The 22,319-nt window shown below is 42.4% G+C and overlaps 1 protein-coding gene across 1 annotated transcript; it reads left to right on the top strand.

Annotated features, from left to right (window-relative positions):
- The first annotated feature begins 129 nt into the window (after window positions 1-129).
- Window positions 130-21,836, top strand: LOC135556281 (regulator of G-protein signaling 5-like). The gene is made up of 5 exons (XM_064989355.1): window positions 130-249; window positions 10,151-10,264; window positions 15,589-15,650; window positions 17,997-18,163; window positions 18,337-21,836. Exons 1-5 carry the CDS (start codon window positions 206-208, stop codon window positions 18,496-18,498), a joined length of 549 nt encoding a protein of 182 aa, XP_064845427.1. The 5' UTR covers window positions 130-205; the 3' UTR covers window positions 18,499-21,836.
- Window positions 21,837-22,319: the final 483 nt, after the last annotated feature.

Genomic DNA, 22,319 nt, shown 5'->3' on the forward strand with positions numbered 1-22,319 from the left:
TACCAGACCACTTCTCATCCAGTTGACCCTGACTTTTCTTCCTGCAGTTGCAGACCTCCATTTCATTGGCTTATGCTCTTGGCACTGAGCCAATAGGCACTATGTATATAAACTCCTCAAGAGTGCTGAAAGACAAAGTCAAAAAGAAAAAGGGGATCTTACAGTGGTGGACTCACTCAACAACACATCAAAAGAAAAACAGAAAATGTGTAGAGGATTAGCTGCATTACCCCAATCATGTCTGGAAAGGTGAGATACCAAAAGCAATATGCTCTTCTGCTCTCTGAAAGGGTAATCTCTTCTCTCCTACTGTAGCTTGCCTGAAATAACCCCAGAGATATCACATCACACGTTTCTGAGGCTGATTTCTTAGTCGGAAAATGTTTGGTCTGTAATTAAAATCAGATTTCTTTATTCATAGTTAATTTTTCATGCTGAAGCCATTGACATATGCTGTATGGTAATGAAGTTAATTGTGAATATAGTTCTTCATTAAATCATTTTTCTACTTTTTGCAAAACATGTACGATAAATGGAAACTTGATTAAATACTCTTCCAAAATCTTTCAACTGTCCAAAAAGTTGAAATGTTCCAGTTGCAGAGATAAAGGTATTGTTCCATGATCTGATAAGATCGTAATGGCTTAATGTTAGCATCTTGCTGACTGTATTCCACTACTGCAGTCCAGACTCAGCAATTTCTTCCACCTGCAAGACAGGAAGATTTTGCCAAACTTAAAAGCAAAAAAATAGGTACAGTTTATGCTCTTTGTCTTCCTCTGGTGATTACTTATGAAGAAGCAGATTAGACCAAAAAAGCAAAGAGAAATCAGTATGATATACTGCGCTGCCCTGTTTCTGGCACAAGAGAGGATGGTACATACCAGTATCATGCATACATGATTTATAACTTATATATTGAGTTATGCATATTAATTTATTAAATCAAACTATTACTCAGAGCAGTATTTTTTGATAAAGGATGTTCATAAATAATTGGCAAATAAAGCAATTAAACTCATTGGCTGTTTTTCCAATATGCATTCGCTGAAAACTGCTCATCACTCAAAGCAATTAGACAACGGCTACCAGTTGATCAAAAATCCTGGATTTAAGATATATTTTATTTTCATAAGGGATTTAACACCATTACTTAAAATTACACATCATTACTTTGAGATTTTTAAATGTTCATCTACTTTATGGTCTATCCTTATTTATTATGACATAGCCCTAAACTCTTGGTCAACCTCTCAATTGCAGCCCTGGTTAGAATGGATATTCTGTAGAAACTAATGGAAACACGCGGCCTAGTTATTTGAGTGTCATCCCCGGTCAGGAACATCCAGGTCTATTCTGTTAACAAGAAGCTGCACGTATGTATGCATGTGTGGCTGTTGTTTTAGTTGAGCCCATCTCCTGATCGCTGACTATAGGGATAGATGAAAGTAATAAAGAGGAATCAACTACCTGCTGTTCACCATATTATTAATTATTGATCAGACTTTGTCTTGTTTCGTTTTCTCTGCCATTTTTTAATACATGAGTGAGGTGAGCTCTACGTAATGATAAACGTGGTTATTCTATTCAAAGTCTCATTGATTTACTCACTAAATTGTCCTCTTTTTATTAAATCATTTTGATTACTGCGTTTTTGGTAATAGCAGTAAAATTGTTAGTGTGTCATTGTGTCCGCAAAGTATTGTGTCCTGCCTCTTTTCTCTTTTTTTACTTTTCGTTTAGTTTGAGATGTTTAAAAGTGGGTATTTTGATAATTAGAAATTACGGTTAACATATTTAGTTGAACGATGATTGATTAAAAGGAAAAACCATGTTAGAATTATTTATTTTTTATCCCTTTTAAATGTAAATTATTAAACGGATCATTATAGTGTATACTGTGACACTGTGCCATTGAAAACAAAGGCTACATCACATGATATCTAAAGGGCCTGATTCATCTGAGGTGGGGTTGTGTTATCCTGGGTCTAAACTAAGGCAGTATCGATCATGAAATTCTGTCAGACGGTGATTGTCAAGCAAATAACTTCAAGTCTCACTGTAATTGACCATTAATGAACAAACACATTTAGCATCTCCTGGCTTCCACTAATTCATACCTTTGGAACATCTACATTTTTAAAAGTATAATAAGTCCATGTAATATTGCCTACGCATCACAATAAATCCATTATTTATTTTAGGCATGTCTAAAGAAACATGATATGAAAGAAATGTAGTATATTTCAGAAGAACAGAATAGCATACTTTGAGTTGAACAGAATAGCATACTGTGCTTATATTAGGCCCTGATCTGGCTATGCCATTATGGCTGTGGGCTACACTAGTTCATTTAGCTGACAAGATTTGCTTAGAATTCTGTGGCATTATTTTATATTAATTTATAGTATGAAGAATACAATTAAACATAGCTGAATAAAATATAAAGGATATGGCAGTTGTGGCCTTGGGCTGAATATAATATCTATAATTCCCTTCTCCCGGCCGGGCACTCCGAAGCACCTCTCACTCATATCGCTCTCCGTCACGTGATCGGGTCTTTCTCACAGGCTACAAGTGAAGACAGACACATCGGGGACACAACTGCATGCCTCCATATCCAATTCCGAGGCGCATATTGAAGATATTGGAAGATCTGTCCACATTTACTTTTTGTCAGCCAACAAGATGAGTGGCCCAACGAACAGCAAAAGCACTAGTCTATGTCAATCTACTATCCCCCATAGTAAAAAAGCTGACGCAACCAATCAGAATGTTTAGCTTCAAATGTTGATAAACTATTAGACTATGTCTTCGCATTATAAGGAGAATGTTCCATTAGCAGAAAAACACCATGCTCAAAAGTGACCGCATATGCGATTATGCATGTAATGCTTTTATTATAAAGGTGCATTTTTATGGTTAATATTATCTTCCCCAAACTTGAAACTCACATGCTGCATATTTATGCCAGTTAGGCTCTACACGCTTTGTAAAGTGGATTAACCTGTTTAATTTGGACTATTTTCTACATTGTAGAATAATAGTGAAAACATGAAATAACACATATGGAATCAAGTAGTAACCAGAAAAGTGTTAAACAAATCAAAATATATTTTATATTTGAGATTCTTCAAAGTAGCCACACTTTGCCCTGATGACAGCTTTGCACACTCTTGGCATTCTCTCAACCAGCTTCATAAGGAATGCTGTTCCAACAGTCTTGAAGGAGTTCCCACATATGCTGAGCACTTGTTGGCTGCTTTTCCTTCACTCTGCGGTCCAACTCATCCCAAACCATCTCAATTGGGTTGGGGTCAGGTGATTGTTGAGGCCTGGTCATCTGATGCATCTTGGTCAAATAGCCCTTACACAGCCTGGAGGTCTGTTTTTGGGTCATTGTCAAAACAAATGATAGTCCCACTAAGTGCAAACAAGATGAGATGTGTCTGTTACTTGAACTCTGTGAAGCATTTATTTGTGCTGCAATTTGAGGTGCAGTTTACTCTAATGAACTTACCTTCTGCAGCAGAGGTAACTCTGGGTCTTCCTTACCTGTAACGGTTCTCATGAGAGCCAGTTTCATCATAGCACTTGATCATTTTTGCGACTGCACTTGAAGAAACTTTCAAAGTTCTTGACATTTTCAGGATTTACTGACCTTCATGTCTTGAAGTAATGACGGACTGTCGTTTATCTTTGCTTATTTGAGCTGTTCTTGCCATACTATGGACTTGCTATTTTACCAAATAGGGACATCTTCTTTGAAGAATATAAAATATATTTAGTTTTGTTTAACTCTTTTTTTGGTTACTATAACATTACTATATGATGTGTTATTTCATTGTTTTGATGTCTTCACTATTATTCTACAATGTAGAAATAGTAAAAATAAAGAAAACCCCTTGAATGAGTAGGTGTGTCCAAACTTTTGACTGGCACTATATAGGCCTATGGGCTAGGCTACATGAGGTGTGTGACTATGATTTAAAAAGTCAACAACAACAAAAAAGGCATGCACTGTTTCTTGCCTTAAGCTGGGCATCATTCACAAGTGATAATATATCATTCAGAAGTGATAGGCCAATATTGTAGTGAATCGAGGAGGCTATTCCTGTTTCATTTTCATGCCAGCCAGATAGATTATACTCCTGTTTTAAAGAAAAACAATGTGCCTAATATTAGGAAAGTTGAGAAATAAATATGGTAGACCTAGCCTATAAAATACTGTAACATTATGGAACAATGTTTTTTAAATTAATCAAATGGTTAGCAGGAGAGGCAAAATGGACAATCCTGGCTTACAAAACAATGATTTATGTTGCGCAGATGAGAGCCAACTGAACCGAACCATACAGGGTTGTAACACCTAAGGAAGACACTCTTTCCCAGTGTTTTTGCCATTCATGCTCTCCCCATTGAGTAGAATATATCATGGTGACATCTAGATGGCTACAAATATTAGTTATTCTTGTGTAGGATGCTATCCTACTTGAAATATTGTATACTCCTGGGAGGGGAAAATCCGCCACGTTACTCAATTCCATCGCCGACACTGTGTTAGGCCACAGCTGACCAGTGGCACTGCACAGGTCGGCAGGCACCTCGATACAATACGGTGCACAGGTCATTCGCATCAGCTTTAGTATGGCTTTAGTATGGCCCCATGTGTAAAATGCAGCCCGTCAATCCCCAAAAATATGAGTCATCTTTTGAACTGCTAGAAACAAGCAATTTTCTCTGTATTAATGGTGGAAACATAACGGTCACGAATCTGTGCTCAGTATTCTCTATTGCACTCAGAGTGACAGTGATGTTTTTCTAGTTCATACAGCTAGATATCTACAGGAATTTAGAGCAGACCAAAATGGCTTTTGTCAACTTGAGGTAAGTAGCTAGCAAACATTAGCCAGCTATCTAGCTAGGCTAGCTAAGGAAATATGCAGTAATTCAACATTGGCTAGCAATTTTATTTTATTTAAACTTTATTTAACCAGGAAGTGCTCATTGAGATTTAAAACCTCTTTTTCAAGAGTGTCATTTAACATTTACATTTAAGTCATTTAGCAGACGCTCTTATCCAGAGCAACTTACAAATTGGTGAATTTACCTTCTGACATCAGTGGAACAGCCACTTTACAATAGTGCATCTAAATCATTTAAGGGGGGGTGAGAAGGATTGCTTTATCCTATCCTAGGTATTCCTTGAAGAGGTGGGGTTTCAGGTGTCTCCGGAAGGTGGTGATTGACTCCGCTGTCCTGGCGTCGTGAGGGAGTTTGTTCCACCATTGGGGGGCCAGAGCAGCGAACAGTTTTGACTGGGCTGAGCGGGAACTGTACTTCCTCAGTGGTAGGGAGGCGAGCAGGCCAGAGGTGGATGAACGCAGTGCCCTTGTTTGGGTGTAGGGCCTGATCAGAGCCTGGAGGTACTGCGGTGCCGTTCCCCTCACAGCTCCGTAGGCAAGCACCATGGTCTTGTAGCGGATGCGAGCTTCAACTGGAAGCCAGTGGAGAGAGCGGAGGAGCGGGGTGACGTGAGAGAACTTGGGAAGGTTGAACACCAGACGGGCTGCGGCGTTCTGGATGAGTTGTAGGGGTTTAATGGCACAGGCAGGGAGCCCAGCCAACAGCGAGTTGCAGTAATCCAGACGGGAGATGACAAGTGCCTGGATTAGGACCTGCGCCGCTTCCTGTGTGAGGCAGGGGCGTACTCTGCGGATGTTGTAGAGCATGAACCTACAGGAACGGGCCACCGCCTTGATGTTAGTTGAGAACGACAGGGTGTTGTCCAGGATCACGCCAAGGTTCTTAGCGCTCTGGGAGGAGGAAACAATGGAGTTGGCAACCGTGATGGCGAGATCATGGAACGGGCAGTCCTTCCCAAGGAGGAAGAGCAGCTCCGTCTTGCCGAGGTTCAGCTTGAGGTGGTGATCCGTCATCCACACTGATATGTCTGCCAGACATGCAGAGATGCGATTCGCCACCTGGTCATCAGAAGGGGGAAAGGAGAAGATTAATTGTGTGTCGTCTGCATAGCAATGATAGGAGAGACCATGTGAGGTTATGACAGAGCCAAGTGACTTGGTGTATAGCGAGAATAGGAGAGGGCCTAGAACAGAGCCCTGGGGGACACCAGTGGTGAGAGCGCGTGGCGAGGAGACAGATTCTCGCCACGCCACCTGGTAGGAGCGACCTGTCAGGTAGGACGCAATCCAAGCGTGGGCCGCACCGGAGATGCCCAACTCGGAGAGGGTGGAGAGGAGGATCTGATGGTTCACAGTGTCGAAGGCAGCCGATAGGTCTAGAAGGATGAGAGCAGAGGAGAGAGAGTTAGCTTTAGCAGTGCGGAGCGCCTCCGTGATACAGAGAAGAGCAGTCTCAGTTGAATGACTAGTCTTGAAACCTGACTGATTTGGATCAAGAAGGTCATTCTGAGAGAGATAGCGGGAGAGCTGGCCAAGGACGGCACGTTCAAGAGTTTTGGAGAGAAAAAAAGAAGGGATACTGGTCTGTAGTTGTTGACATCGGAGGGATCGAGTGTAGGTTTTTTCAGAAGGGGTGCAACTCTCGCTCTCTTGAAGACGGAAGGGACGTAGCCAGCGGTCAGGGATGAGTTGATGAGCGAGGTGAGGTAAGGGAGAAGGTCTCCGGAAATGGTCTGGAGAAGAGAGGAGGGGATAGGGTCAAGCGGGCAGGTTGTTGGGCGGCCGGCCGTCACAAGAAGCGAGATTTCATCTGGAGAGAGAGGGGAGAAAGAGGTCAGAGCACAGGGTAGGGCAGTGTGAGCAGAACCAGCGGTGTCGTTTGACTTAGCAAACGAGGATCGGATGTCGTCGACCTTCTTTTCAAAATGGTTGACGAAGTCATCTGCAGAGAGGGAGGGGGAGGAGGATTCAGGAGGGAGGAGAAGGTGGCAAAGAGCTTCCTAGGGTTAGAGGCAGATGCTTGGAATTTAGAGTGGAAGAAAGTGGCTTTAGCAGCAGAGACAGAGGAGGAAAATGTAGAGAGGAGGGAGTGAAAGGATGCCAGGTCCGCAGGGAGGCGAGTTTTCCTCCATTTCCGCTCGGCTGCCCGGAGCACTGTTCTGTGAGCTCGCAATGAGTCGTCGAGCCACGGAGCGGGAGGGGAGGACCGAGCCGGCCTGGAGGATAGGGGACATAGAGAGTCAAAGGATGCAGAAAGGGAAGAGAGGAGGGTTGAGGAGGCAGAATCAGGAGATAGGTTGGAGAAGGTATGAGCAGAGGGAAGAGATGATAGGATGGAAGAGGAGAGAGTAGCGGGGGAGAGAGAGCGAAGGTTGGGACGGCGCGATACCATCCGAGTAGGGGCAGTGTGGGAAGTGTTGGATGAGAGCGAGAGGGAAAAGGATACAAGGTAGTGGTCGGAGACTTGGAGGGGAGTTGCAATGAGGTTAGTGGAAGAACAGCATCTAGTAAAGATGAGGTCGAGCGTATTGCCTGCCTTGTGAGTAGGGGGAAGGTGAGAGGGTGAGGTCAAAAGAGGAGAGGAGTGGAAAGAAGGAGGCAGAGAGGAATGAGTCAAAGGTAGACATGGGGAGGTTAAAGTCGCCCAGGACTGTGAGAGGTGAGCCGTCCTCAGGAAAGGAGCTTATCAAGGCATCAAGCTCATTGATGAACTCTCCGAGGGAACTGGAGGGCGATAAATGATAAGGATGTTAAGCTTGAAAGGGCTGGTAACTGTGACAGCATGGAATTCAAAGGAGGCGATAGACAGATGGGTAAGGGGAGAAAGAGAGAATGACCACTTGGGAGAGATGAGGATCCCGGTGCCACCACCCCGCTGACCAGAAGCTCTCGGGGTGTGCGAGAACACGTGGGCGGACGAAGAGAGAGCAGTAGGAGTAGCAGTGTTGTCTGTGGTGATCCATGTTTCCGTCAGTGCCAAGAAGTCGAGGGACTGGAGGGAGGCATAGGCTGAGATGAACTCTGCCTTGTTGGCCGCAGATCGGCAGTTCCAGAGGCTACCGGAGACCTGGAACTCCACGTGGGTCGTGCGCGCTGGGACCACCAGATTAGGGTGGCCGCGGCCACGCGGTGTGGAGCATTTGTATGGTCTGTGCAGAGAGGAGAGAACAGGGATAGATAGACACATAGTTGACAGGCTACAGAAGAGGCTACGCTAATGCAAAGGAGATTGGAATGACAAGTGGACTACACTTATCGAATGTTCAGAACGTTAAACTTACGTAGCAAGAATCTTATTGACTAAAATGATTGAAATGATACAGTACTGCTGGAGTAGGCTAGCTGGCAGTGGCTACGTTGTTGACACTACACTAATCAAGTCGTTCCGTCGAGTGTAATAGTTTCTACAGTGCTGCTATTCGGGGCTAGCTGGCTAGCTAGCAGTGTTGATTACGTAACGTTACGTTAAAAGAAAGACAATAGCTGGCTAGCTAACCTAGAAAATCGCTCCAGACTACACAATTGTCTTAGATACAAAGACGGCTATGTAGCTAGCTAGCTACGATCAAACAAATCAAACCGTTGTACTGTAATGAAGTGAAATGAAAATGTGATACTACCTGTGGAGCGAGGCGGAATGTTGACCGGGTTGTTGAAGTTCAATTCGGAAGACGTTGGCTAGCTGTTGGCTAGCTAGCTAGCAGTGACTCCTACGTTAAGGACGACAAATAGCTGGCTAGCTAACCTCGGTAAATTAAGATAATCACTCTAAGTCTACACACTCTAAACTACACAATTACCTTGGATACGAAGACAGCAAAGACAACTATGTAGCTAGCTAACACTACACTAATCGAGTCGTTGAGTGTAATAGTTTCTACAGTGCTAGTGGACGTTAGCTAGCTGCTGTGCTAGTGGACGTTAGCTAGCTGCTGGGCAGAAAGCAGTGTAGACTACGTTAGGACGACGAAATACGATAATTACGCAATTATCTTTGATACAAAGACGGCTATGTAGCTAGCTAAGAAGAAATTGCTAAGATTAGACAAATCAAACCGTTGTACTATAATGAAATGTAATGAAAAGTTATACTACCTGCGGACCGAAGTGTAGATGCGACCGCTCGCTCCAACCCGGAACCTGGCCAAGATAGGCAGCACCAAGTCATTACAAATATTACAGACAATCAACATGAAAAACTACAAGTAATCTAGTAAAAACCATAGAATTCACAAGAGTATAACAAAATCAAAAATAGCCAATTAAAAACATTGACAGGTCAGGGAATCAGTCTCAAGATCATTCATCAGTGTTTTTAAAAGATCAATCGTGACAAGTTCTTCCAGTTTAAAACTATTTTGTAAGGCATTCCAAGATGATGGCGCAGAGTACATAAAAGTCGTTTTACCAAATTCAGTTTGGACATTTGGAACAGTTAGCAGGATAAAGTCCAGCGAACGAAGAGAGTACCCACCACATTTCTGAACAATAAAAATGCCCAAACAAAAAGGTAGTAAACCCAAAATGGCTTTGTAAATAAACGTAAATGCTGTGTTCATGTTTGTGTGTGTGAGGGCTGTCTGAGTCATTTAAAAGAATTACAGCATCCTCCTTAATGCCCTTATTTGTTTATAAATCTGCTTATAAACAAGGCAAGGTACCTACCCGGCAGCTGCTGAAAATATTCTTCCACTTCACAGCCGCTTCAAGATTATATTTATTAAAAACCCTGAGCTTCATGTCTCACCCAACAGCATGAAAATGGCACCTGAAATGGATCATTTGAATCTACAGTAGGCATAAGCTATTATTGTAAAAAAAAAGTACAGTATATTAGAGTAATTTTTACAGGAGGCTTCCTAATTACAGTTAATAACAGTATTTTTCAGCATTTTACCCATAATGCAGTGCAATCTATGCTGTAGAACACATGAACGGTATACAAAGCATCTTACAGTGTTTGACTGTTGAAATGACAGAAAAGTCTTACAGTGTACTGTAGGTCTTCTGCTCTGTTAGTGATTGCTTTTCAACTTTATGAACTTCACTGATTGGTTATAGCTATCTGTGTTCACTTGGTTTTCCTGACTACAATCTGCATTAGCCAAAGCCATTAGCCAAAGCCGCTATGGTTGTTATACTGTTCTAACTTCTGAATGTGTGTCATTAAAAAATTACAGCATCCTCCTTAATGCCCTTACTTCCTCATGTGTTTTCTTTCTCAGGGCTAAAGAGATCAAGTCTAAGTTGGGGGTTCTCCTCCAGAAGCCTGAGAATGGCATTGACCTGATTATCCCCAACCCCGAGAAACCAGAGAAGAAGCCAGAGAAGCTTCAGAAGTGAGTAGTGTAACTTTCTCCTTCCCTCAGACAGCCCTCACATACACAAACATTAACACATACTCTCTCTCTCTCTCGCAAAAACTCCCACACACACTCCCTCAAACACCTTAGAACAGCATGGCTACAGAGTGCATCAGTTACATCCTTGTACTCATCAAAGGAAGGAAACATATAGAAACTACTCTGCTTCAAACAGTATCAATTGACATTGGAAAATGGGACTAATTGTGGGTGAATACATATGCACGCACCACTTTTCTGTTTTTAATTCTTATTTATTTGTTTCATTTCACCAATTTGGACTATTTTGTGTGTGTCCATCACATGAAATCCAAATAAAAATCAATTTAATTTACAATTTGTAATGCAACAAAACAGAAAATGCAAAGGAGGATGAATACTTTTTCAAGGCACTGTATGTACACATCATTATAAAAGTGGCATTAATAAAGTGACTAGTGATCCATTCATTAGTGTAAGTCGCTCTGGATAAGAGCGTCTGCTAAATGACTTAAATGTAAATGTAAATTAGAGTGGCCAATGATTTGAAGTCTGTGTGTAAGCAGCAGCCTCTCTGTGTTGTCTGTTTAACAGTCTGATGGCCTTGAGATGGAAGCTATTTTTCAGTCTCTCGTTCCCAGCTATAATGCACCTGTACTGACCTCGACTTCTGGATGGTAGCAGGGTGAACAGGCAGTGCCTCGGGTGGTTGTTGTCGTTGATGATCTTTTTGGCCTTCCTGTGACATCGGGGAGGGCAGGTAGTTTGCCCCCGGTGGGGCGTTGTGCAGACTGCACCACCCTTTGGAGAACCCTCCTATTGAGGACAGTGCAATTGCAGTACCAGGCGGTGGTACAGCCTGACAGGATGCTGTCAATTGTGCATCTGTAAAATTTTGTGAGGGTTTTAGGTGCCAAGCCAAATTTCTTCAGCCTCCTTCACTACACTGTCTGTGTGGGTGGACCATTTCAGTTTTTCAGTGACGTGTACGCCGAGGAACTTAAAACTTTCCACCTTCTCCACTGCTGTCCTTCGATAGGAGGGTGCTTCCCCTGCTGTTTCCTGAAGTCCCACGATCATCGCCTTTGTTTTGTTGACGTTAAGTGAGAGGTTGCTATTCTGACACCACACTCTGAGTGCCCTCACCTCCTCCCTATAGGCTGTCTCATCGTTGTTGGTGATCAAGCCTACTACTGTTGTGTCATCTGCAAACTTGATGATCGAGTTGGAGGTGTGCATGGCCATGCAGTTATGGGTAAACAAGAAGTACAGGAGGGGGCTGAGCACGCACCGTTGTGGGGTGTTGAGGATCAGAAAATTGGAGATGTTGTATCCTACCTTCACCACCGGGGGCGGTGCGTCAAATAAAATAAAATGTATTTTTCACATACACATGATTAGCAGATGTTAATGCGAGTGTAGCGAAATACTTGTGCTTCTAGTTCCGACAATATAGTAATAACCAACGACTAATCTAACCTAACAATTTCACAACAACTACCTTATACACACAAGTGTAAAGGAATGCAGAATATGTACATAAAAATATATGAATGAGTGATGGTACAGAACGGCATAGGCAAGATGCAGTAGATGGTATCGGGTACAGTATACACATATGAGATGAGTAATGTAGGGTATGTAAACATTATATGAAGTGGCATTGTTTAAAGTGGCTAGTGATACATTTTTAATCAATGTTTACAATATTGAAGTGGCTGGAGTTGAGTCAGTATGTTGGCAGCAGCCGCTCAATGTTAGTGGTGGCTGTTTAACAGTCTGATGGCTTGAGATAGAAGCTGTTTTTCAGTCTCTCGGTCCCTGCTTTGCACCTGTACTGACCTCGCCTTCTGGATGATAGCAGGGTGAACAGGCAGTTGCTCGGGTGGTTGTTGTCCTTGATGATCTTTATGGCCTTCCTGTGACATTGGGTGGTGTAGGTGTCCTGGAGGGCAGGTAGTTTGCCCCCGGTGATGCGTTGTGCAGACCTCACTACCCTCTGGAGAGTCGTACGGTTGTGGGCGGAGCCGTTGCCATACCAGGCGGTGATACAGCCCGACAGGATGCTCTCGATTGTGCATCTGTAAAAGTTTGTGAGTGCTTTCGGTGACAAGCCGAATTTCTTCAGCCTCCTGAGGTTGAAGAGGCGCTACTGCGCCTTCTTCACCACACTGTCTATTTGTCCGAGATGTGTACACCGAGGAACTTAAAACATACTACCCTCTTCACTACTGTCCCGTCGATGTGGATAGGGGGGTGCTCCCTCTGCTGTTTCCTGAAATCCACGATCATCTCCTTTGTTTTGCTGACGTTGAGTGTGAGGTTATTGTCCTGACACCACACTCTGAGGGCCCTCACCTCCTCCCTTTAGGCTGTCTCGTCGTTGTTGGGAATCAAGCCTACCACTGTAGTGTCATCTGCAAACTTGATGATTGAGTTGGTGGCGTGCATGGCCATGCAGTCGTGGGTGAACAGGGAGTACAGGAGAGGGCTCAGAACGCACCCTTGTGGGGCCCCAGTGTTGAGGATCAGCGGGGTGGAGATGTTGTTACCTACCCTACCATCACCATCTGGGGGCGGCCAGCCAGGAAGTACCCAGTTGCACAGGGCGGGGTCGAGACCCAGGGTCTTGAGCTTGATGACAAGTTTGGAGGGTACTATGGTGTTAAATGCTGAGCTGTAGTCTGTCTGGGAGCAAGACATCCTGGTCCGTGACGGGGCTGGTTTTCTTTTAGTTATCCGTGATTGACTGTAGACACTGCCACATACCTCTTGTGTCTGAGCTGTTGAATTGCGACTCTACTTTGTCTCTATACTGACGCTTAGCTTGTTTGATTGCCTTGTGGAGGGAAAAGCTACACTGTTTGTATTCAGTCATGTTTCCGGTCACCTTGCTATGATTAAAAGCAGTGGTTTGCACTTTCAGTTTCGCACGAATGCTGCCATCAATACACTGTTTTTTGGAAATGTTTTAATAGTTGCTGTGGGTACGACATCACCGATGCACTTGCTAATAAACTTGCTCACTGAATCAGTGTATTCATCAATGTTGTTGTTTGACGCAATGCGGAACATATCCAAGTCCACGTGATCAAAGCAATCTTGAAGTGTGGAATCAGATTGGTCGGACCAGCGTTGAACAGACCTGAGGATGGGAGCTTCCTGTTTTAGTTTTTGTCTATAGACTGGAAGCAACAAAATGGAGTCGTGGTCAGCTTTTCCGAAAGGAGGGCTGGGTAGGGCCTTATATGCGTCGCGGAAGTTAGAATAACAATGATCCAGGGTTTTACAAGCCATGGTTGCACAATTGATATGCTGATAGAAATTAGGGAGTCTTGTTTTCAGATTAGCCTTGTTAAAATACCCAGCTACAATGAATGCAGCCTCAGGATATGTGGTTTCCAGTTTACATAGTCAAATGAAGTTCGTTCAGGGCCATCCATGTGTCTGCTTGGGGGGGAATATATGTGGCTGTGATTATAATCGAAGATAATTATCTTGGTAGATAATGCGGTCAACATTTGATTGTGAGGAATACCAAGTCAGGTGAACAGAAGGACTTGAGTTCCTGTATGATGTTATGATCACACCACGTCTCGTTAATCATAAGGCATACCCCCCTCCCCGCCCTTCTTCTTACCAGAAAGATGCTTATTTTTGTCAGTGCGATGTGTGAATAAAGCAGCTGGCTGTACCGACTCCGATAGCGTGTCTTGAGTGAGCCATGTTTCTGTGAAGCAAAGAACGTTACAGTCTCTTATGTCTCTCTGGAATGCTACCCTTGCTCGGATTTCATCTACCTTGTTGTCAAGAGACTGGACATTGGCGAGTAGTATGCTCGGAAGCGGTGCGCGATATGCCCGTCTCCGGAGCCTGACCAGAAGACCGCTTCGTCTGCCCCTTATACGGAGTCTTTTTTTTGGTTTGCCGGCTGGGATCCAATCCATTGTCCTTGGTGGTGTGCAAAACAGAGGATACGCTTCGGGAAAGTCGTATTCCTGATCGTAATGATGGTGAGTTGACGTTGCTCTTATATCCAATGGTTCCTCCCAAGTCCAGGTCCCAATTGCATAGGGTTCGGTTGAGACCCAGGGCCTCAAGCTTAAGATGAGCTTGAAGAGTACTATGGTTTTGACTGCTGAGCTGTAGTCAATGAACAGCTTTCTTCCACAGGTATTCCTCTTGTCCAGATGGAATAGGGCAGTGTGCAGTGTGATGGCGATTGCATCGTCTGTGGACTTATTGGGGCGGTATGCAAATTGCAGTGGGTCTAGGGTGACAGGTAAGGTGCAGGTGATATGATCCTTGTTTAGTCTCTCAATGCACTTCAGGATGATAGAAGTGAGTGCTATGGGGCGATAGTCATTTAGTTCAGTTACCTTTGCCTTCTTGGGTCCAAGAACAATGGTGGCCATCCTGAAGCATGTGGGGACAGCAGACTGAGATAGGGAGAGATTGAATAAACACACCAGCCAACTGGTCTGCGCGTGCTCTGAGGACGCGGCAAGGGTTAACACGTTTAAATGTCTTACTCACGTCAGCCACGGAGAAAGAGAGCCCACAGTCCTTGGTAGCGGGCCACTTTGGTGGCACTGTATTATCCTCAAAGCAGGCAAAGAAGGTGTTTAGACGTCGGTGTCTGTAACGTGGCTGGTTTTCATTTTGTAGTACATGATTGTTTGCAGACCCTGCCACATACGTCTTGTGTGGGAGCTGTTTAATTGCGACTCCACTTTGTCCCTATACTGATGTTTCACTTGTTTGATTGCCTTGCGGAGGGAAAAACTGTTTGTATTCAGCCATATACCAGTAACTGAAACGTCAGCTCAGGGATTCAAATCAGCTGCAAGGTGAAAAATCTTTTAATGTTCCCTTGAGCAAGGCACTTAACACTAATTGCACCTGTAATTCACTCTGGATAAAATATAATGAGAACGAGAGAGATCATCCACTTTCTTGTGGAACCTCTTACATAATGACTATTTTCCCTACTAGCTCAGTAGTACAGCCATCAATTATGGTTAAATGCTGCAGGGCTCTCTCGCACTAGTGTGTGCGTGTGTGTGTGTGTGTGTGTGTGTGTGTGTGTGTGTGTGTGTGTGTGTGTGTGTGTGTGTGTGTGTGTGTGTGTGTGTGTGTGTGTGTGTGTGTGTGTGTGTGTGTGTGTGTGTGTGTGTGTATTAGGGGGAGAACAATCGAGGACCTCTAAACCTCAATGGTCTTACAGGGTGCTGTATTAATAGGCTGTGGGTGACAAACTGTTTAATCAAGGGTAAGGTGTGTGTTGTTTAACTGTTATATTGTGTTTGTGTGTTGAACAGGCCCGTTCCTGAAGAGGCTGCTCAGTGGCGTGAGTCCCTGGACCATGTGCTGACCAACAGCTGTAAGTACGCCCAGAAATACACACACACACAACAAATAAGTCCTTGTGAAAAGCTATGAGGTCTTCTAGAAAACCATCTGTTTCTCAACCCAATCATATGATACTTTACACGAAATACTGAGCAGACCGACTAGAATTAACATTGTCTGATGGTATTCATTATCATTATGCAGAGAGATCTCCTGGGAGAACTAATATTTTATAATCCATCTGTGAACATAAAGTCTATATTAAGTAAAAGATGACACCTGGGTCAAAAATGAAGCTGGAAAATACTGAATGCCTTGAAAACACAGTTGCTGTTTCATATTAAATCCAAATTTTAGATGCTACCACCCTCCTCCAAATCAAAACCAAACATTAATTTCATATTGTGTTCTAATTTTCTGCGCACGCATGTCTGTGTTTCACATCTGTTTGTCCTAGCTAATCAGCGTCGCAATACAGGCACCATGCTGCCAGACAGGAAGTAAAACGGAGCATTTGCGAACAAACATTGACATCTACAGTATGTTTGGTTTTGATTTGGAGGTGGATGTGGTAGCATCTAACAATTGCATTAAATGTTTTCCTGGGAACTGCTCCACGCTGCAAAAAAAACAACACTTTTCAATCAGAACCGTCTATTGAAATACAGATACACTACTTGACCAAAAGTATATGGACACCTGCTCGTTGAACATCACATTCCAAAATCATGGGAAGTAATGGGGAGTTGGTCCCCCCTTTCCTGCTATAACAATGTCCTTTCTTCTGGGAAGACTTGCCACTAGATGTTGGGACTTGCTGCCATTCAGCCACAAGAGCATTAGTGAGGACGGGCACTGAGGTTGGGCGATTAGGCCTGGCTTTGAGTCGGTGTTCCAAATCATCCCAAATGTGTTTGATGGGGTTGAGGTCAGAGCTCTGTGCTGGCCAGTCAAGTTCTTCCACACGATCTCAACAAAACATTTCTGTATAGACCTCGCTTTGTGCACAGGGGCATTGTCATGCCGAAACAGGAAAGGGCCTTCCCCAAAATGTTGCTACAAAGTTGAAAGCACAGAATCGTCTAGAATGTCATTGTATGCTGTAGCGTTAAGATTCTCTTCACTGGAACTAAGGGGCCTAGCCCGAACCATGAAAAACAGCCCAAGACCATTATTCCTTATCCACCAAACTTTACAGTTTGCACTATGCATTCAAGTAGGAATCGTGATTCATCACTCCTCAGAACATATTTCCACTGCTCCAGAGTACAATGGCAGCTTGCTTTACACCACGCCAGCTGGTGCTTGGCATTGCGCATGGTGATCTTAGGCTTGTGTGAGGCTGCTTGGCCATTTCATGAAGCTCCCAATGAACAGTTATTGTGCTGACATTGCTTCCAGAGGCATTTTGGAACTCGGTAGTGAGTGTTGCAACCGAGGACAGATGATTTTTACACTCTATGCGCTTCAGCTCTCGGCAATCCCACTATAGTAGAGTCCCTGGATAGATGAAAGCAAAGAGATTGTTCTTATTTCTGAGTCAAGGGAAGTTGCTGGATCAGGGTTCTGGTTATTTATTTATACTCAACAAAAATATAAAAGCAACATGCAACAATTTCAACAAATGTACTGAGTCACAGTTCATATAAGGAAATCAGTGAATTGAAAAAAAATGTATTTTAATTTATGAATTTCACAAGACCGGGCAAGGGTGCAGCCATAGGTGGGCCTGGGAGGGCATAGGCCAATGAGGTTTTCCCTACAAAAAGAGCTTTATAATGGACAGAAGTACTCCTCACTTTCATCAGCTGTCCGGGTGGCTGGTCTCAGACAACCCCGCAGGTGAAGAAGCCGGATGTGGAGGTCCTGGGCTGGCGTGGTTACACGTAGTCTGTGGTTGTGAGGCCGGTTGGACGTACTGCCAAATTCTCTAAAATTATGTTGGAGGCGGCTTATGGTTGAGAAATTAACATTAAATTAACACTTTACATGTTGTCTTGTATTTTTGATCAGTATACTGTATATACAGTCAGGCCCATTATGTTTTCACTTCAGCAACACATTGAGGATTAGCGGGCCATGTAAGAATCCAACCCCCAACTCTGATATTGTAAACACTCAGCCATTGGAGCTTATCATCATCCTATCATAACAGAGGCACAGTGGCAGCATGTCTCTGGAATTCAGGACTCAGGGGAGATGTTGGAGGATTGGCCAAATGCCCTCTGTGTTAAAATATGGGAACAACTCACTGTCTCTCTATTTCACTCTGTCTCTACTTTCTCTCTCTGCTCTTTGCTCTCTGCTATGTTTCCCTCTTCCCCCACTCTCTCTCTCTCTGATCATTTAATATTCCCATCTCCTCTATCTCTCCCAGATGGCCTGGCCATGTTCCGTGGCTTCCTGCGCTCTGAGTTCAGTGAGGAGAACATTGAGTTCTGGGTGGCCTGTGAGAACTTCAAAAAGACCAAGTCTCCCATGAAGATGACTATGAAAGCCAGAAAGATCTATGAGGACTTCATCCAGACCGAGGGACCCAGAGAGGTGACAGAAAATGTGGCAAGCAAATGTGTACTATTGTTGTATTTGCTGTGGAAGCCCAGACTTACCTTATCCTTCCTGTCTCCGTCTCTCTCTGTCTCTCTCTCTCTCTCTGACTCTCTCTCTCTCTCTGACTCTCTCCTCCCTCCCATACTTCTCACTTTTCCTCCCTTAAGGTGAACATTGATCATTACACCAAGGATGTGACCCTGAGGAACCTGGTTGACCTTTCCTCCACAACCTTTGACCTGGCCCAGAAGAGAATTTATGCTCTGATGGAGAAGGACTCCTTCGGCCGCTTCCTGAGATCCGAGAAGTACCAGGAGCTGGTTAATTAAGAAGATGATTGCAGAGTAAGGGTAAATTCCAAACGAATTGGTTCATTTGAAGTGGAATTAGGTCTTTAAAATTATTTGATGGAACTGACTCAAGCAAGACTGCAGGTTTGATAACTAAGGACAAACATAAAGATAGACCTCATTCTAAACCACCTTGACTCCATATTTCAAATGACTAATTACTACTATATTTGTCTTATATAGCTGTAGCCAATCAAAATTTTACAAGTCAATTAAAAAAGTAAAGAGTGTAACACAATATGACAATTTGACATTATTTGTTAAATGTTTACTCCAACTGAGAGACAAACAAACCACCAATCAATTAAACAGTGATTTAAAAAAAATACATTTGAACATCACCATTTCTTAGAAGATAAACCAAAGGTCATAATTATTGCAGACAAAATAATCTGCAATGATTTTGTCCCATAAAAAAAGTGTTAATAAATAGTCTAAATAAAAACATCCTAGACAGACAGACAGACAGACAGACAGACAGACAGACAGACAGACAGACAGACAGACAGACAGACAGACAGACAGACAGACAGACAGACAGACAGACAGACAGACAGATAGACAGATAGACAGATAGACAGACCATATTTGTACAACAACTTTCCCTGGAATAAAATACCATTGGCTTTCAGAGTTTCTGGGGAGGAGAATATGACCTCTGCCTTGAGACTCTTAGTGACACATCCAGGACCCATCCAGTGTTCTAAATGGGAAGAAAGGGTGAGGGACTTATTGGGACCGGACACTCTAGTGTTCCCACAGCCAAGTAGGAAACAGTCTAAGAAGAAAAGACATACAGTAGAAACCAGGTGCCTTGAGAAGCTGTGAGAATGTGTCCCCAACCATGCTCTCATGCAATCCTTGGGACAAGTGGTAGGCAGTTTGTTCAGTGGTTTACGGACCACTGTATTGTACGTTGATAAGATGGGAATACCGAGTAAGAGTGGATCTCATAAAAGAATAGAACTCAGTATTTTTCCAAATATATATTTTTTGGTGTGGTGAACTAATTGAAAGTCAGTCATTTCACCTAAAGATAGCAATGAAGCATAGGAGATGAGTAAAGGACACATACCCAATACATCAACATCATAAAGTTTTGTGGCTTTTCTACCATAGCAAAATAGAAATATATGCACTCCATTATGAATTAACTAATCGTATTTCTATACAGCTTTCATTATTTCTGTTTATCACTCACCATTCACTATCATAACTAGTCTTCACACCTTTCACGGTCTGAAAAGTAGAGGTGTATCAGTATCAAAAGGTTCTTGTAGTATGCTATCTCAGTCTAGTGTAGCAATGATATAAATACCTTACATTGTGTTTCTATTCTGCACTTGCATGTTTTTATATATTTTAAGGGTGCAGCTGTCATAGCCACAACATTGGAGTATTATTACACAACAACTCAGTACCTATACAAGTCCATATTGTTGCCCAATACACACAATTCAACTTACTGCAACACTGCAGGTCAGGAGTTGACTATATGGTCATTGTAATTCATTGATTGTCCAATAAAAAATGTCACTTGAAGCTACAATGTTCAATCATGTACTTTGCAATCACTTGACACGGTACACTAATAGAGTTTAGTAACGATAAGGCAATTCCACTTTGACAGAATGATGCTGAGACTTTTCACTTTAAAACGTATGTCAAACAAAAACAATGACTGCAAAGTTCAACCATACAACTCTATGTTCAAGGACGACTTTAAACCATTTCCACTGACTCATTTACTTGAAGTACAGCAGATGCAAAGTTTTGTAATAGAATGACGGTTTGTCCTGTTTGTGCCATCCTTCTTTTACTAAACTTTGCATCTGCAGTGTTCTTCAAGCAAATGTGTTTTTGAAACGTTTCAGTGTTTTTGTAATATTTTCGGTGGAAATTGTGAAACATCGTCCTAATGCATAGTTGCATCGTTGTATTTTCGTACTGTGGAATTTCCCAATACTAACACAAAACAATATGTTTCTGATGTAGCATTGATAAGTGTATCTGGTTGCATAGATTGGCCAATCTACTGCTATTGCTCAAGATGTTGTGCCTTCGGTGAAAACACTTATGGACCTATGACTTATGGAGTTAATATCTGGCACTTGTATTATTTGTAGTCAACCACATAAAAGACATCAATACATTAAATTCCTGAAGATGTAGTTATTTTTCTATGTAAATATCTACCAGTTTTTAGTAGTATTTGTGTTGATTAAGTTGACTACCCCACTGGACTGAATGGGAGTTATGGCCAAGAGAGGACTGATTGAAGAGTATCCAGGAGAGAACCATGTATTTTAACTGTCATAAAAGAGAAAACATCTGACTATCTATTGACTATCTGTTGTATTATGCAATATCCATGTATTTTTTACTCTTTTTGTGATCACAAGTTTATTGTTTACTAAAGAAATCTCTCAACATAGTACCCAAGAGAAGGCCTACACAAGGATTTTTCGCACACCAAGTGTTTCATAATAAGTCATTATTTGTTTGTGTGATGGCATAAGGGATCAATATTACACAGAGAGAGTGGGGTAAGCTGAGCCAAAGGGGTAAGTTGATCCATCCTTGTTTCTAGGAAACCATAAAATCCTCCCATAAATAACAATTTTGTGAACTAACACTCGCACTTGACTTTTTCCCCCCTTTACTAGCTCTGACTTCGCTTATAGCTACTTTATTTAAAACATGTACTTACTGTGACTGTGATATGTGGTTGTCCCACCTACAGTAGCTATGAATGCACAAACTGTAAGTCACATTGGATATGAGTGTGTGCTAAATTACTAAAATGAAAATGTAAAAATGTTGACCATATATTTAAAAACAGTTCATCATTTTATGGAGTTTGTGAAGGAAGAAACCACATGGGAAAAGTGGTAAGCAAGTTTGGTCCAAAAAACAGATTTTCAACAAGTCATATTAATTTACTGTGTTAGAGGTATCATGATGCTTGTATCTAAACCAAAGTAGATCATTTTAAGATTGTTCTATAAATCAGTTGAGGGTCTTTATAAGCTTCAATATGAGGTCCTAAACCTAGCATGAAAGTTGTGTGGGCTATAGACAAAATATTTGCCTTGGGTTAAGTTGAGCCATGGTGTACATTGAGCCAATGGTTGAGCCAATGGCAAGTTGAGCAAATTGAAGTGTTTTCTACCAAGGCATAATGCGAGGGATTATCACTGGGATACAAGGTAAAGAACAGGGCCTGGCCTATATTAAACGTGTTTTTTAAAAATACAGTGTTTGTTAGGTGTTAAGGCTGTGTTAATTCTTAAAATAATAAAAATACAAAAAATCAATTGTGATTGTGTTGAATTGTGTTTGAAAAATGAAGATAAAAGTAATGGTAATTTTTCAATCAGCACAGAAATGCGTGTCGGTATAACTTATGCGGTCCTGCGGCTCAATTTACATGAATTCTGATTATTTCCAGGGCTACACAACATCTTGAAATATATGTAAATATCTATATGTTAGAAAAAATACTATATTTTCCTTGCGGGAGTAATGCTGAATGGAAAAAATGCCTCAACTCACAACTCTCCCCTACATACAGTACACAAAATGAATAACCAATTTAAGACAGAGGGGAGATGATGATAAATCCCATCTAAAATACACACCCGCTATGATATTGTATATTAATAAACACACAGCTTCCTGAGGCAGAGTTAGCTAACCTCCAGACTCACGACTACTCACATAAAGAGAGAGGTTGTTTTTCTTCTAATTAACATAGTGCGTACATTGTACCCAGGAGGAGAGCATAATTTTCCCGCGAG

This window comes from Oncorhynchus masou, chromosome 15, assembly GCF_036934945.1.
Source record: "Oncorhynchus masou masou isolate Uvic2021 chromosome 15, UVic_Omas_1.1, whole genome shotgun sequence".
Lineage (NCBI taxonomy): Eukaryota > Metazoa > Chordata > Actinopteri > Salmoniformes > Salmonidae > Oncorhynchus > Oncorhynchus masou.

Excerpts from the sequence above, each read along its gene's own strand:
- LOC135556281 (XM_064989355.1), top strand. The coding sequence starts at position 206 with ATGTGTAGAGGATTAGCTGCATTACCCCAATCATGTCTGGAAAG. Across the intron at positions 10,265-15,588 it reads AAGCCAGAGAAGCTTCAGAA|GCCCGTTCCTGAAGAGGCTG; the intron begins GTGAGTAGTGTA and ends TGTGTTGAACAG. Across the intron at positions 15,651-17,996 it reads CCATGTGCTGACCAACAGCT|ATGGCCTGGCCATGTTCCGT; the intron begins GTAAGTACGCCC and ends TATCTCTCCCAG.